This window comes from Corvus hawaiiensis, chromosome 2 (genome assembly GCF_020740725.1).
Source record: "Corvus hawaiiensis isolate bCorHaw1 chromosome 2, bCorHaw1.pri.cur, whole genome shotgun sequence".
Classification (NCBI taxonomy): Eukaryota; Metazoa; Chordata; class Aves; order Passeriformes; family Corvidae; genus Corvus; species Corvus hawaiiensis.
Genome location: NC_063214.1, coordinates 61,830,407 through 61,846,821, shown reverse-complemented (window position 1 = coordinate 61,846,821; position 16,415 = coordinate 61,830,407). Strand labels below are relative to the sequence as shown.

Here is a 16,415-nt window from a genome sequence, read left to right as displayed (position 1 = left end):
CAGCATGTCTGAAAATGTTGAAAAGTTTCACAGATGTTTTTTCTTACTTCTCCCTGACTCTTCTAATTCTAAATATTTTCATCAGCACACAAATGTAATCATAGATCCTGACGCATTCTCATGGAATAGCACCTGATGTCTGTTTTCAGTATTTCTGGCAGTAACGAAATATGACAGAGCCTTCCCCAATGAGTATTTAACAGGTATTTTAGCTGCTCAGACACCTTACATTTAAAACATGCAAGAGACAGCACAAGAGCAGCACTCCGCAGCTATGGCATGTATAAACATCAGGTTTAGCTGACTACAGGACAAGTGCTAGAATCTTCCTTCTAAGAACAAGGAAAGCACTCCACTGGAGAACACCCTGGCTGATGTATCTGGGGCCGTGACTCCCTGTGCCTGAGTATTCCCTGCATGTCCCCTGCCACCCGCTCTTCTCCTCGGGTCATCCTCTGGAATTAACTGGCCCAGCTGCCCCCATGGCCGTGTCCGTTGCTCACCAATGTACGGAGAAGGGCAATAATTACAGACAGATGCCAGCACAATGCCATGGGGATGGGGAAGGAAGGGGATCCCGGGGGTGGCCGAGCAGCAGGGCAGTTGCTCACTGCAAGCGAGCTGCTGCCTCCTCGTCCTGCTGGCTGCTGTGTGCCCTCGTGCTGCTGGCAGTCATGGGGCTGGGTAAGGCTGACCCAGTCCTGTGTTCCCGCGACAGTCCCTCCTTGCAGCCGGCTCTGACGCCCGCTGTATCCTCCCTCCGCAGCAGCCCGGCACGCACCCGGCGCTGGGGCAAGCGCAGCGCGATCACCCCGAAGGCGCCGCGATCCCGGTGGCGGGCGGAGGGCGACGGGCGACGCTTCCCGCTGGCGGCGGCGTTGCTGGCGGGACTGCGGCCTTGGCGACACCCGGCCCGGCGCACCTGCACCGCCCGGGGGCCGCCCCCGGCCCGCCCCGGCCCGGCCCCCGGCCCCGCCGCGCTATAAGAGGGGCTGCGGCGGGCCGGGCTCTCACGCTGGCGGCGGGAGGCGGCAGCGGCGCTGGGCATCTCCGCCCGCCTCCGCCATGAAGTCTCCTCCAGCCCAGCGCCCTGCGGGGCAAGGTGGGAGCGGCGGGCTGAGGGGGCAGGCGGGACTCTTTCCCTTTCCCTTTGCCTTTCCCTTTCCCTTTCCCTCCGCCGGGGTGGGGGCGCGGGGGGCGGGCGGGGTGAGGGTCGGGTCGGGCAGGTCCGGTCCTGACACCGCTGCCGCCGCCCGGCAGCGCCGGGGGAGGACGGCGGCGGGGGCCTGGCGGAGGCGCTGGGCGAGTTCGACGCGGTGCTGGCGGAGTTCTCCTGCCCCGCCGGCCGGCGCCGCTTCTTCTACGGCGAGCACCTGGAGCGCATGAAGCGGAGGAGCAGCGCCAGCGTCAGCGACGGCAGCGGCCTCAGCGACTCCGAGAGTGAGTGTCTGTCGGTCCGGCCGTGCCGGCCCCGGGGCGCGGGGCGGCCGGGAAGCGACGCTCCAGAGCGGGTGTTAAACCAGCACGTAGCCCTCTTTGAGAGAGGCAGGGACCCGGGAGCGGGAACGCGCCTGTTTCTATAAAAGCAGTGCGTTTTCGTTTACGTTCTGGGTTAGAAGTCGCAGAGATGCGGAGTCTGGCCCCGCTGGTTTTACTCACTGGTACTCTCTTGAACAGGGGAGTTCTGGTGTTTTAGGGGAGCTGAAAAAGCTCTCTTTGGGAGAAGGTCGGGCTGTCAGCCGGCTGCGGGACACCGGGACGTCCCGGCATCTGCAGTAAAAGATCTCTTTTGGGTTCACAGGGGCCATCCGCTGTGTCTCGGTAACCAGAATTATATGTATAGAGAGAGTGAGCCAAAATATGCTTTCCACAACTGGTGGAAACTCGTCTACATTACCCGTTATAAGAATGGTTATCTATCCATCCCTCCATCTGGATGGAGGACAGTGTTATCACTGTTTCCGAGGTGCTAATTTTAAGCTACCTTGTGCCCAAGTACACTAGATGTATATGAATGGTGTGTGCAGAACATGGAACAGGAAGGGTGGAAAACTGCTTGGAGCAAGAAAACATAGAATTGGAACTAATTTTTTTTTCTAGTTAACTTGGGAAAAAAATTCAACCCCTCCTACTGGCTTTACTAATCAGGGAGAGAAAACATCTTTCCTCTTCCATACAGTGAGGCTGGAAACGGCCATTCTCTTTGGGAGCAGTAGGTTACTTTCTCAGAATTAAGTTCTGCTAAAAGCAAACTATAACCAGTTTTGTTGGTTTGGGTTTTTGGTTTGGTTTTGTTGTGTTGGTTGCATGTTGGTTTTTTTTTGTTAATTTCCTAACTATATGGGAAGCTTAGTGAAAATCACCTGTTTTGCAGCCATTTGTAATAAGACTACTTCTCTAATTTCTGTTCTGCCTCTTTATCAGTTCAGGGACTCAAGGGTGCAGTTCTGTTGACTTAGTGCTAAAACACTAATACTATCTCCTTAGTACTTGAGCTGTGAGAGCATAGCTTCCTCAGATTATCAGAGCCCTTTATTTCATCATCATGGATATGCTTCATTTGGTTGACAAGTATTGTTTTACCTGCCCTGAACTTGGATACCTTGGCTAGCACTGCCTTTCGGTTTTTTTCTGTAGTCAGTGGAAGTACATGGATCAAGATGCTATTTTTCTGTTTCATAATGTAGAGTGTAGTACTTCTTCTAAGTATCTCTCCATCTCCAAGGAAGATTTAGAAATGTGTGACACTTGTGTTTCGGATGGACACTTGGTCTGGACACTTGTCTTTCAGATGGCTGAGGGTGTGTGAGGTGAAATCTGCCTTTACTGAGTCAAGCTGGCAGCCCTAGTGTTACTATTTCTTGTGCAGTCTTCATTGTTGTGATATGTTAACCTCTCACTCATTGTGAGACACTTATTGTGTCTCACAGTTGAGACACTTGTAATGATACAGTGAAATAATCTACTGGTGAGAAAATGATCAAAACCCCAACCCAGTATTAAGAACTTATTCTTCTTGTATGGAGAAATGCTAAGTAACTACAGATAGCTGTCTGCTGTGGTTCAAAAAACTTAAATCTTGAAAACTGCTTAAAATTGCTGTTAGAATTGACAAGATGGATCTTGGGAGGAAGATACAGTGTTCTCTGGCAGGGCAGAAGGCCTGGTGAGAAAACAGCATGCTTATGTAAACAGGCAGATCACATCTTCAGGAAGATCTGGAAAATAAAAATCTGTGTGGCAAATCCACACTGATTTAGGTTGAAGACAGTAGTGGGTTAGTAGGATAGACAGGGTTTGAAGGCTCCATACAAAGTCCTCAAAGATCTTGTATAAGGAACTTGTCAAGTTTTCATATCCCATCCCATGCCTGAGTTCCTCCCTTGGTGATGCATCATGTGAAAGGTGGCTCTGGAGAAATCAGAATCACTGTCTCCTGGGCACTGGCATATATGGGACCAGGAGGGTGCACCAGAGTCTATGAGGATATGTGTAAGGGAAGGGAAACAAAAACAGCCAGCTCTGCTCATGGCTCAGGTAAGGCCTGGTGAAACACTTCTTAAAGGAGTCATTCAGTGTAGTCAACTTTTTATTTTGAAGTTAGAGTAGGAGAGGAATTGTGGATTTATGAAGAGCTCCTTTTATAAAACAGGCTCTAGTGTCTGATGTAATCCAGCTACACTCCCTACATCTATTTTAAGAATAAATGCAGGGAGTTGCCTACTTACCCAGGTTCTTTCTGTTCAAACTCAAGTATTTATTTTCCCCCAGGTTTATTTTCCCTTTGATTTCTGTAATATTAGTGTTAGCCAGTGTAGTGCTGAATTCATGACCTTGCTCTTCTGTGGTAAAGCTTAGGTTAAAATACCACTGCAGAATCAAGGAGTAACTGGGCTGAAAGAGCAAGTTCTGATAACGTGAATCTGTAAAAACTCTGTAGAGAGTTTGAAGGATCATCTTGTTCATGAAGACTCTTTACATCTTTGCAAAATCTTGTTATCCAGTGCCAAGGCTGTTGCAAATACACTTTATCATGTGTGTAACAGAACAGTGCAGACTATTGTGTTTTAGTGCTATCTGTTGGTTGTTGTTTAATCTAGTCCTCCTAACTGATGTGGTGTGGCTGAAGGTTAGGCATATGTATCTTTTGGCCACTCCTGCCATGATATCTTTCCAGTCAGATGGAACTGTAAGAGGAGGAAACATTTTAAACTGTTGCAACTGTTTGTTTCAGTGCCCTGAATCAGCCTTAAATTCAGTTTCATGAGAAGCTACTAACAAATGTCAAGTGGTCATACTTGAAAAATCCTGTTTAGTAGGGCAAGGAAAGCCTTTTCCTCCCCTGGGGTTTCTGCCATGAGGGTGAGCCCATTTAATTTAACAGAAAAATTTACAAAAGATCTTTATCAATGCTGTTAATCCTGAATATATTCTTTCATCTTAAAATTTCACCCTAGCTCCAAAAATACTACTTTAAATTCTTGTATTACATATTTCTGGCTCTTGAGAAACAGTAGGATTTTGAAGACACTACTGTGGAAAATGACTACACTAGTACTTTGTTCTCCCACATCTTGTCCTGTCATTTGATTAAATGATCTTTGGACGAGGTCTGGCTTGGCTGTGGTTAAGCACTGAACATAGCACAATGGACTCTAGACCTTGCAGTAGCAGAGAGGCTTGTGTGTGCAGATGTGTGTGATGATCTCGGCCCACAAGTATTACATTAACCACCACAGCTGATTGGGTCAGTGCTGGAAATCATGATGCAACTGCTGAGTTACTCCAACATTCTGCTGGACTGTGAGTGAGTACCACTTACGTTTCAACCTGATGTATTCAAACAAATCGATGCCTAGCAACTTTGTTTTTTAGGTTATTAATTGTGCTGGAACTTCAAAGTTGAGGAATACTTTATAAATCTCTGCTATTCACAGCATATGCTGGCTGTGATAAAATAGGATTTGTGCTAGAGAGTGCTGTGCTGGCAGAAGCCACTAATGTAGATGCAGCTGTATTAATGAACTTACAGATAGCATTGTCTTCTGGTGTTGGAATAAGCTTGCAAAGAAGAGCGCAGGCTTGCCTGTGTCAATTGCATGCCCAGTCAGTGCATTGTGCTAGTACGGTATATGGCAGTGTCAGGACAGTCTTCCAAGTTTAGGCTTAGGATAATGAATGGGAAGTTGGACTTTATGAGAGGCTGAGAAGGGAAGTACTTTGGTGTTTCTCGGGCCAAAGTTACAATAACACTGAAAAGCTACATCATAATCTGTTGTTGTTCTCTCAGAAATGTTTGATGCTTGTAGCTCCATGTTTTCTTGAGACAGGTTCAGCTTCCAGCCTCTCCCTTAAAAAGCATTCTCTCTCTCTTAAAAGCGTTGCAAAATAAATGCATCAATTCAATTCTTGTGCTCATACAGCCTGCAGTGTTCCTTTGTAGTTATTTTTTAGAGGTAAATGATTTCTGAGCAATGCCTCATGGCTTTTGAAAACAACAAAGAAATCCTGCGGGCATCTAGAACTCTAAATTTTATGATTTTAAAATCAAGTAGGCGCAGGGGTTGAGCAGGATCTGTTAACATCAGTCCTTGGTGTAGTGCCAGCACTTGTGGTTACACGGATGTGGCTGTGGATGTCCCCATGTGCTTGTGCTAATGCCTAGGCTATCCAGAGGTGAAGCACCAGCCACTGTTAGTACTGCAGCACTCACCCTGAAAAACCTGTTCACATTGTCAGTCCTGTAATGTGTGACTGTTATGAAAGTAAAGGCAACAGAAATGACTGAAGACATAAAATAGTTTCCAAATGCTTAAATAGACTGGGACTATCAGGCTAAAAAAGAGGTGTTTTGGGTGGGGACAAGACAATCTTCCAGAACATCCTAAGTGACATTACGAAAGTGACTGCTACCTCACCAGTATGAGGAAATAAAATTAAATTAGCATTTTTCAAAGAAATGGTGTTACTTCTTTCATGAACAGTTAAAGATACTGCCTTAAAGTATTACAGATATTCGAAGTTCACATACTCAAAAATAACTTGATAAAATCCCAGCAGGAAGGATGGAGGACTGCTTGGGCAGATGCCACTGCTGTCTCAGGAAAGAGACTGGTATGTGCATTGTGAGAGCTTGGTAGAGCTTCTTTTGAAACTCTGTGTGTGGCTGCACCGCTCTAAAGCTCTTCTACAGGCATCTGCCATGAGTTGTTGTGAGAGACAGGATGTGAAGTAGATGAGCCTTTGGTCTCTGCAGCAAATGCCAGTCTTGTAACTTGAAAAGGAGGTAGATTGTATCTGTGAACTTCCAATGGCCTGTCTCAAACAAGAGGGCAATGCAATATTTATAATGAGAAAAAATTGAGACTCTCCTGGAGAAATGCCCTTTTATTAAATGATCTGAGAAATAAAGTTTTATTCTGTTCCTGATACGTCCAAGGGGAAGAAAAATTGGAAGTTTCAGGTGCATAGCCTTCTCTTACAGGTATTTCAGTGTGCTGAGAAATGCACTTTTTTGTAAGATTTCCCATTCTTTACACTCCAGCATACCCATTGCTCTTGCTTATAAGAAAGGAAGATTAGTAAATGGAAGGTTGGAGCTGGAAACTGCCTCATGGATTGTAACCATGGGGGGGAGTGGAAAGGTAGGCTTTGTGTATGATGAGAAAACATGCTTGGATTTCAGGCTTCCTAGATCATTTTTGTGCAGCTGTGTGATTTGAAATCCTTTAAATAATGATGCTTAGATGTGTCAGTAGAGAAAAGGTGTCAGTTTTTGGTCAGTATTGGAACAGATGTTTGTTTGCTAGGCAAAATCCCCCCAAAAATAAACAATGCAGCCAAGTGTAACTGTGATGATGATAAAAATAAACACTGTCTTTGGGGGCTGAAACATATGTATTGTGAAACAAGCTTTTTGTGCCATGAATATTTCTCACTTCTACTGGTGACATTACAATTTCCAGGGTTTTTTTTCTGATTTTTTAACAAGTCGGCTGTGTTCTGTTAGGAATTAGCTGTGCAGTCTGCTCATTAAGTGTTGAGTTACTGTTTTATAATAAATTCATGGTTTGTAGACACTTCAGTGGACTTGTGAAGCTTCTCTCTGACAGCTTTAGGGATGTGCTTTAATTTTTTCCCCTAAAACTTTCCCCACTGAAAACTGCAGTAAAACTTTTACCAACTCCAGTGCTCTTCAAAATTGTGTCTTGAGTCATGATACTAGAAAGAGCATGATATTAAAGAAGCTAGACAGCTGAACTTTTCCATTGTCTGTTTTAAAAGGAAAAGTTTGAGGTTTTTCTCCTTCAGTCAAGTACTGCCGAGAACCTTTCAAGTTCTCATTTTGTGGGGACATTTCTATATTTACATGGTACTGCCATGGTTTATTTTGTGGTTTAACCATATACTGGAACAGCAAAGTTATACTAACTACAGATTACTTTGCCAAAGTAAAATACACCCATATTTATTCCTACTCCCTAATTTTGCAGTGTAGCTTGACTGATGTAAATCAACTCACTAACAAAAGTATCAGATTTTAAGGCTATTTTTTTTTTAAGAGGCAATTTGAGTTTTGTTGTTTTTTAAACAGCTGAAGTGGCATAGTTTATATATAAGCATGGGGACTAGAGTCAATGCGCAAAGTGAAAAATAAGTAATGAATTATAAACTTGCCGTGGGAGAGAAGGAGCTGGAGGAGGAAGGACAGCATCAGTGGGATCCCTGGCATCAGCCCCTGGTTATTGGGTTGCAGAGGATGTTGTATTTGTCTGGCAGTGGAACTCTTCCAAAGGCCATTATTGGAGGTGAATGAGCAAATCTTGGCGGTGGCAGCTGGTAGAGAGCAAAGACTGAAGTGTTCTTTTCCCAGAGCTTCCTGCCCTACAGCCACGCTTTGCCAAAGAGGGTATTATTCTGTGGTAGATGTCATAAATATTTTTTAACAGTACATTGTTTTCAGCAGTTATGGTGACCTTGCTGGTGGAGTCAATGCATTCCTCCTTACAGCACTAGAATTTCTGATGCTTGGTGGCATGAATAAGCCACAGTTAGTAACTTAAGTACATTTTTGCTTTGAGAAAGATAAATGTTGATATTTTCCTGAAACTATTACAACCCATCAGAAGATAACACTTATGTTAAAACATTTTACCTTTTGAAACTGGAAGAAAAACATTCAGAGATTTAAAACAACAGTTTTGTCATATTTTATCTTTGCCCAGTTGTAAATATTTCCCAGCATATTGTTTGTGGAAGCAAGTGGTGTCAATACATTGCAAAGTAAGCAGTTAGTGCTTTCAACTGCTTATAGAAGGATAATGAAGAGAAAAAAACCAAAAAGAATCAAAGGTGTCTGCTAGCTTGGATGTTCACATGGATATATAGAAAGAATTACGTGAATAGTTTGTGGCCAGTTTTAATGGTTTAATAAAGCTTTTGCAATTTGAGTTGTTCTGACAAGCACAAAAAGAATGTTTTAATCTATCTGTAAATAAGAGTAACTGGAGCTTTGGATTTTGTGTATGACAAGGATTGGTTGGCAATATAAATTCCCAGCCTTGCTACATTCGCTGTTTGAATGCTAGTAGCATAGATTTCACATTATAAGCGTACTCAGTTATACCCATAGTTCTCTGTATTTTTTATTAATTCAATGAGCTGTAAAAGCTAAAATATGAATTAATTTGGAAATTCTTGTTCTCATCTTTCAAATAAATTGCCTGGAAAGTGTTTTTTCTTTGGTGTGTTCTGTCAGTGTTTCAGTGAATTACAGTCTTGGCTATGTTTGCGTGAGCTATTACAAGTTACTTGGCCTTTTGGTGATGGCAGGGGATTTGTCCTGAACAGCTAGAATTTTCCATTCTGTGTTTCTTAGTCACTGGGGTTTGCATCTTGGCTGAAAGAAATGTGGTATTAGTAGGCAATTGTTCTGTAAGCTGATTTCAGGAGGAAATTTGCCATGCCTTTAATGGAGAGGAAGTATCAGTTAAAGTACAGGGTTCATGTGGTATAGTACAGCACTGCTGACATATCATTGCAGAGCACTATCAGTTTTCCTTCACCCTCAGGTTCTTTTTTTTTTTCTTCTGTTTTTAGGAGCTACTTTTAAAATGTCTTATCTTTTCCCCCCGTTTTTCTATCTAAAATTATCTCAGTGCTGCATTGTACTCATGAAGTCTTTCTTGTATTTGAAGTTTCAAGTAGCTTGGTTTTGATCTGCTGAAGTTTAGAGAGAACAGCACTTCTTAAGAGTGAAGATAAAGAAATTGCAATTAGGGGATAGCTTGAAGAAGCATACCCATCTCTATAAACAAGAAATACCACGTGGTGGCTGACCAGGTGGCAGCCCCAGGTCACAGATGGCAGTCACATCATCAGTCATGTTTGCGAGGCGCTGTGGGTAGCGTGTGTTTGCCAGACCAGGGTCTGAGCTGATGGCAGAGCAAACTGAAAGACACAGCACAGTGGTGGGCCAAAATGCATGGGAAAGAGGAAAGTACTCCAGGTTGAAGCTTTTGCCCCAAGCCTTTTCAGTGTGTATTGTAACAGACGTAAGCTTGGAAGCCAGCATGGAACAAACAAATCAGCTTTTATGGCTGAGGAAAGATCTGAGAGGCTTTGCAGGTGCAGTCGTCTCGTCTGACTTGTGACTGTACCTCTATGTTCCTGTGGAAGGTGCTTTTGCGCTGGAACGGACAGCAGGCTAGAGGAGGTGGGTGTGGAGACGCACCCTTCTTCCCAAAGGCGGCTGAAGTTGAGGAAAAGGAGTAGTCTGCAAGAGGGTGGTCTCAGTGTCTGCTGTCTGGAGACATCCTGGCAACATTCAGGGGAGGTGTAGATGTGCAGATCTTGGCAGGGCAAGCTGTGTTCCTGCCCCCTTCTGCCAATTCATCAAGACACGCTTAACTTAAGTAAGGTAGTCCTCTCCTGGCACAGCAAATGGGACAGACGTCCGAGGATGTGGGACAGTTCTCTCTTGGATGGACTTGGTGCTGCAGCGTAGCCGCCTCCCAGGCTGCGGCTCCGGGGACAAATGCTGTGTGTGCTGCCAGGAGCAGAATTGCTGGCCTCGATGGCAAGCAGTGGTAGTCACCACTCAATACAATAAGACATATTCTGATGTCCTGGGCAAGGTGCCAAGTAAATGAAGACCATATTTGTATCACAGTGGTTTCTTTTTGTAGAACTACAGTTTTCAGGTCACTGGCTTGAAACTGCAGGACCAGCAGTTTTAGTGTCTCTAGCACAATGACAATGCCTCCTTCCAGTGGAGCCAGGAATAATACTTGGGGTGCCCTGTACATTTTGCAACTTGTTACATGAAGAAAGACAAGGTAAAGATACTTTTTGACACTTTTGGAGCTTAAGGCCTCCTCTAAACTACCAGAACATCCGAAAGATATTGGAGCCTTTTCTGTTCCTTTCCAGGGCATATAAGGCTTTCTTTAAAAGACCACCTAAAATAAGACTGCAGGATATCTTGTGTACCAGTGTACTGCATCATGAACTCCAGAGAGTCACAGAATAAAAGAGAATTGAAAATGCCATACCTAAAGCAGCAGAGTAATGTATGGAGAAAGAGGTGCATTGCTTTGGGTATACATGTATTCTTTATTCTGGGGGGCTGTCCTTGTCCTGGAGCTCTCTATTCAGGTTGTTTTTTTGTTTGTTTTTTTTGTAGCTTTTGAAAAATTTAGGTAACAGAATTTCCCAGAATATTGTGAATTAGGCAGGTCCTACTAGGTTTAATTTAGCTGATGTGGGATAATTGTCATTTCTGTATAATTTTTCAAATGGCGCTGACTTCAGGGAAAGCTAACCCTTTCCTTACTGGGGATGAGGATTGAGCCTTGGGCTGCTTTCTTTTTAACAGTAGGAGTGGGAGCAACAATAGAGGGTTTATTTATTTATTTCTCTGGTTTTGAAGACTGTAAATCTGAGTTCTACAGACTTTGAAGTCCATATAGGAAAGGCTGTATTTTGGGTTTCAATTATATTGCAAACTTGCAGAAGGTGTTAAGTTTACTTTATAATGTTGCTTTTTTACAGGTGCAGATTCACTCTACAGAAACAGTTTCAGTCTCAGTGATGAAAAGCTCAACTCTTTGACTGCATCTACTCCAAGCTTGCCATCCCCTTCAGTAACTCCTTGTAAAGGTATCTTAATTTTAACTGTTGACGTTTCTTCCTAATCCTCAACTATATGGGCTTCTTCCTGGGTGCCGAGATTCACATGCTTGCATGGACTTTTTTGTATTTTTGTTTGGGTTGGTTGGGTTGTTTTGTTTGGTTGGGTTTTCTGTTTGTTTGTTTTTGTGGGTTTTTTTGTTTGGTTGGTTTTTTGTTTTGTGGGGGTTTTTTTGGTTGGTTGGTTTTGGTTTTTTTTTCAATGATAACAAAACTAAGGATTACTATTGAGCACATTACAGGTCCAAGTATTTTGTCTTGATTATAAATGGCAATAGCATGCCATATCTGCACTTTGCAGGTGGCCTGGAAACTCTTTTGGTTTTGAAACACTGAGCTAAAAAAATTAGTTTTCTGGCTGATAAGGATTAATTATTAACTCGTGTTACTTCTTTACTGAAGAAACTAAGTGGCTTAAGTTCTCTACAAAAATACTTAGCCTGAATGCAGGGGCAGAGGGACTCCTCTGAAGCCATGTGCTGCCATTTAAGTTAACACAATTGCTCAGATCCATACAGACCTTGCACTGCTGATACAAGCCATATATTAGTAATTCCTTCCTCCTTTGAAGCTATGCTCTTCCAAAGTGGCTTCTGTCTTGCAGCTGATCTGACTTCCCAGGATAGTGCTTCATTCAGGTTAACTGGGATTAACTCTGGAGCAGACATATCAATAAGTGAACACTCATACATATGTACTACGTGGTGCTTTTCTTACAGCTACTCTCCTCAGGTGCATGCTCAATAGCCTTTCATGCTTTCATATCTTTTTCACAGTGACCAGTCACAAAAACCCAAGTTAAACGCTTTCTTTTCAATTTAGTCTGATATTAGGGAGAAATTATGAGTAATAGTTTCTATGAAGTAGCAAAAAAGAGTTCAGTTAAACTGACAGGAAATATTTGGCAAAGAATTACACTAAAGGACAAGATGCTCTTCCTGATGAGAAGACAGAAAGAGTTGGAGCAGGCTTGGAAAAGATCACAGAAGTGAGATACGGAAGCAACTTCCAATAAAACTAGACTGAATGGAAACAGTGATGTTGTCAGAAGTGGAAACCTAGGTGGATGTTTTGTTCCAAATTTATAGTGTATGGATCAAGGTCAAAGGATCTGGCAGCACAGCAAACCAGTGATACTGATATGATTTTATGGGGCTAAGATTTGAGTAGGTCCGGGAGCTCATTGGGTGGGATTGATTAGGGCCATGCATGCAGTATCTGAATAGATGAAACAAGAAAGATGGCCACAGTAGCAAGGACACAGAGTGGTTGACATGTAACTTTTATTCTTCACTTCAACCACTCCTTTTTAAGGAGACTAAATAAAATATTGCTTTGTGTTGCTTCTGTCAAATGGAAAATTATAAAAGATGGAGTTTCAGTTCAGTCTCCTGTGTTCTCTAAGTGCTTTTGGACATTGCAGCAACCCTATTGAACTTTGCTGACCATAAGCCACAGCATGTTTGGTACCACTGAAAATTATTTGGAGGGTCGTGTGTTTCTAGTGCTTCTTCTAGCCAGAGAAACATGCCATCTCTAAGCAGTATTGACCCTTATTTTACAGCAAAGCTTGGAGACACAAAAGAACTGGAGGACTTCATTGCTGATCTTGACAGAATATTAGCAAGTAAGTAGATTTTTATTAGTAGCTTGTGTCTCACTTGGTACTTGTTATAAAGAGTGTTGGAAACCAAAGTATGGGGAGAGAGGGAAGGAAAAGATAGAAAAAGTTTATATAATGTGGCTTCCTTTTCGTTTATTAGTCCTGTGGATCATTATATGGGTAAGAAGGTAAACCAGACTAAATTCTGATCTTTGCCTGAATGTTCAAGGCATGCAGTTTAGCCTGTGTGACAAAGGCTGAACTCAATTAACCCCTGTCCCCACCTCTGACTCAGCTGCAATTCACCTCTCTTTGACAGTGGATTGATAAATAAACATCAGCTTTTTAAATGCTCAATACTCAGCTTTAAAGCTGGTGATTTATTTCTTCATTATAAAGCTAAGTAACTGGAGGAGTATCCACAGGTGAAGAAAATCTTTTTGTTCTAGACTCTGCTTTATGAAAGAATTAAGGAGCAGATATCTGTATCTGTTGACTTAAACTAAAAGTCAAAATCCTGTTTGTGCTTGTCTTTACCAGGAGTGGAATTTAGATCACTTTTTCTGCCACTATCTAGAAATTGTATCTTTCAGCTACAGTAATGAATTCTTCATTATGATTTTTAAAGAAAAACAACAAAGCCAAAAAACTGGCCACCTATTGTCAAGCATGCACTCTGCCTATTCCTTTTGCTTCTTCTTCTGTTGTGGACATAATACAATTTTTTTTGTGTTTCAGGTTGGGGGTTTTTTTTGTGTGGAACTAGGCTATAGAGCCCAAACCACCAAGTTGTAGGACTAGACCTAAATAGCAGCATAAACAAAGCCCTCTCAAACTATGAACTGAGAGTTTTGTGTATTCATTAGGTATTTTCCCTTCCCTGTATTTCTTGAAGATGTAGACTTAATTCAAGACAGCTGCCCTTACAAATGTCCTGCTTCCCTGCTGTCTTACTTGTATCTTAATCCTGGTTTCACTTCTCATACTTAAAATACATTCTCTAGTTTCCTTTCTTGTGTCATGGATGTAAGCTTGAGCTAACTCCATCTTTACCAATGAAATTTAATTCACTCCTCTGAAAAAAATCCAAGTTTTGGAAGGTTCGTGTAGGACAATGAAAGCCCAAACTGCCAAATATTTCCATTGCTGTATCTTGCACAGCCATGTCACAGCTAACTCTAAGGGGCTGCCTATAACATATAGGTTTCATTTTTCCCTTGCAAGGTACATCAAAGATGAAGGCAGGAACTACCACCTGTGCTTGTGGCTTTGCGCTTTTTTTTGGTGTGATTTTTTTTTTTTTTATCCCAACTAGACAAATCTCCAGCGATCTCTGCAGTCTCATTTGTACAGTGTCACTGTACAGTGAGGAAGAAGTCCAACTTCCATCTGGTATTTATCATCATATTTTTGAGGAGTTGTATTTATATGCTTGAGGTTACACAGAACTTTGTACAGATACCTTTTCAAGCCTGGTGCACTTGTTAGAACAGTGCTTGCCTTGTCTTTTTGGCACACTAGCATTTCAGCGTTCACATTAATTTAAAAAAAAAGAAGACGTAATTTGGCTTGTCAGGCAGTCTAGGAAACTGGGTGTAGGCAAGTGTCTGAGACATCAACAACATGCAATCTTATTTAATAGAGAGCTTAATGATTTTTCTTCTGTATTTTCAGGTATGTGAAAGGAGTTTTCAGCATTGTGCTTGCACGTGAATGTCCTCTGAAGGACAAGTGACATCAATCAGTGAGAACTGCTGCCCTAGTCTGATAACTTCATTCCTTGAGATGCCCTCTGAACATAACCTTTGTGAACTCCTACAAGTATTTAACTGGCAACATTGGTTTTGGGTTTGGTTTTTTTTTTTTACTTTGCAGCAGATGGAAGAAGATAACTTAAATGTTAGAGCTGTATTTTGCTTTAAAATATAGCTTGAATTTTAATTTAAAATTGCTTTTATGCAAATATATTTGTAATTTTATATAGTTGAAAACTTTAATGCTTTTTTCCATTATAATATATTTTTGTATGCAAATAAATTCTGAACTGGAATCCAGATGTCTGGAAGCTTCCTATGAACATGCAAACTCTGAAACATAAGTACAAATTAAACTCTTATTGAAAACAACATGCTTTAAAATATCTCGATAATGGTGTATTTGCTGCTAGGCAAAGTCTGTTATGCTAGTTTAATGTGATTGCTTACATAAGAGAACTTTGTACTATGTAAAATTAATACAATCAGGAAAACAATAAATTTGGTCAAACTGTTACTTCAGATTTGTGTTAATACAAATGAAACAACTGACTTAGTAGAGTTTTGAACAATAACACCTATTTTAAACCCTATGTAAAAGCTGGTTTTACTCTCAGACCATTTGACATGAAGCACTCACTAGTTGGGAGGTCAGACATTTAGGCCCTTCAGTTTAAAGGTGTGCAGGACCTGTACCACTGAGAAAATACTCGTGTCTGGATGTTTCTAATACCAGGCCCTTGGGTCTGGAACAGTAAACCACTCTGAAAAGACTTCCTGGACATCAGTGTGGTGCTGAAAGAGGAAAGGTGAACCTGTATTTTTACAAGGAACCTGATTCTTTCCATATGCATTAGGCACTGGGAATGTCATTATGTGAGCTCTCCTCCAGCTGCTGCAGGCATTACACCTGGCTTTGCTGTCTGAGCTGTGCTCTCCAGTCTGTTCAGACCAAGTGAGCTGGGGCTGGGCTAGTTTGAACTCCTGCTTAATTTTGGCCAAAGCTGTCTCGTGAGCAGTTGCTGAAGTGGTTCAGTTATTGTACCCACTTGATCTGTTGTCTTTGAGTGTGTCTGGAGGGTGTGTGTACCTGTGACACAGCTACCTGCTTAGGGGACCTAAAAGACAGATTTGGACCTGCCTTCTGCAGCTTGGAGAAAATCTGCTGTGTATTTCCTAATAGGAGCACCATAAGGATGGTGGAGATCCATCTCTCTGGCTTTTAGATTTCCTAAAAATTGACCAAAACATTTGGCTCTTATTAAGCACCATATGATTCTTTTTTTCCAGGTTTATTCATTGGTAAGAAGAAGAAATTCTGAACTGGGTACATTTTTATCAGCCTGAAAAAAACAATTGAGGTTGTTGTGTGGGTTTTTTCCTTCTTTCAGGCAGAAGGGCAACATGAAGTGGTGCCTGAAGAGGAAACATTCCTTTCAGCATTTCCCCCTGCAGATTCTGTTGGTAAATTGTCCTGTAGAATAGAAAGGGAGTAAAATGATTTAGGAGGGTAAGGTTTCATGCTTGCAGGAGGTTAACTTTCAGATCTGTGAAGAAAGTTGTGATTCAGGTTTGAGAGAGTGATGTGCTTCTCCTTGCTCCAGGATCTTCCTAGAGGCTCCCACTTCACAGGAACACTGTTATTAGCAGTGTAAAATTCACTGCTACTATACTGTAAACGTACAGGAGCAATTATTCCTTTTTGTTGCCTCTGTGGAACTTGAGAGGGGAGTCTGCCCCTCCTCCCCAGTCCCAGATGTGAAGGGATGTATTGCTGTGCAAAGTCAGCAAGGGGGATTCCTTTGGCTGCTGAAGGACTTCTGTTAAATGTAGAGACACCGTGCCTTTCAGCAGGAGCTGAGGGAAGG

The 16,415-nt window shown here is 42.3% G+C and overlaps 1 protein-coding gene across 1 annotated transcript; it reads left to right on the top strand.

Moving 5' to 3' along the window:
• The first annotated feature begins 1,002 nt into the window (after positions 1–1,002).
• RGCC (regulator of cell cycle) lies at positions 1,003–15,064 on the top strand. The gene is made up of 5 exons (XM_048295382.1): positions 1,003–1,102; positions 1,261–1,440; positions 11,053–11,160; positions 12,755–12,817; positions 14,468–15,064. Exons 1-5 carry the CDS (start codon positions 1,066–1,068, stop codon positions 14,473–14,475), a joined length of 396 nt encoding a protein of 131 aa, XP_048151339.1. The 5' UTR covers positions 1,003–1,065; the 3' UTR covers positions 14,476–15,064.
• The last annotated feature ends 1,351 nt before the right edge of the window (positions 15,065–16,415 follow it).

Coding starts and splice junctions, on each gene's coding strand:
- RGCC (XM_048295382.1), top strand. CDS start 1,066: ATGAAGTCTCCTCCAGCCCAGCGCCCTGCGGGGCAAG. Junction 1,103..1,260: donor CCAGCGCCCTGCGGGGCAAG/GTGGGAGCGGCG, acceptor GCCGCCCGGCAG/CGCCGGGGGAGGACGGCGGC. Junction 11,161..12,754: donor TTCAGTAACTCCTTGTAAAG/GTATCTTAATTT, acceptor CTTATTTTACAG/CAAAGCTTGGAGACACAAAA.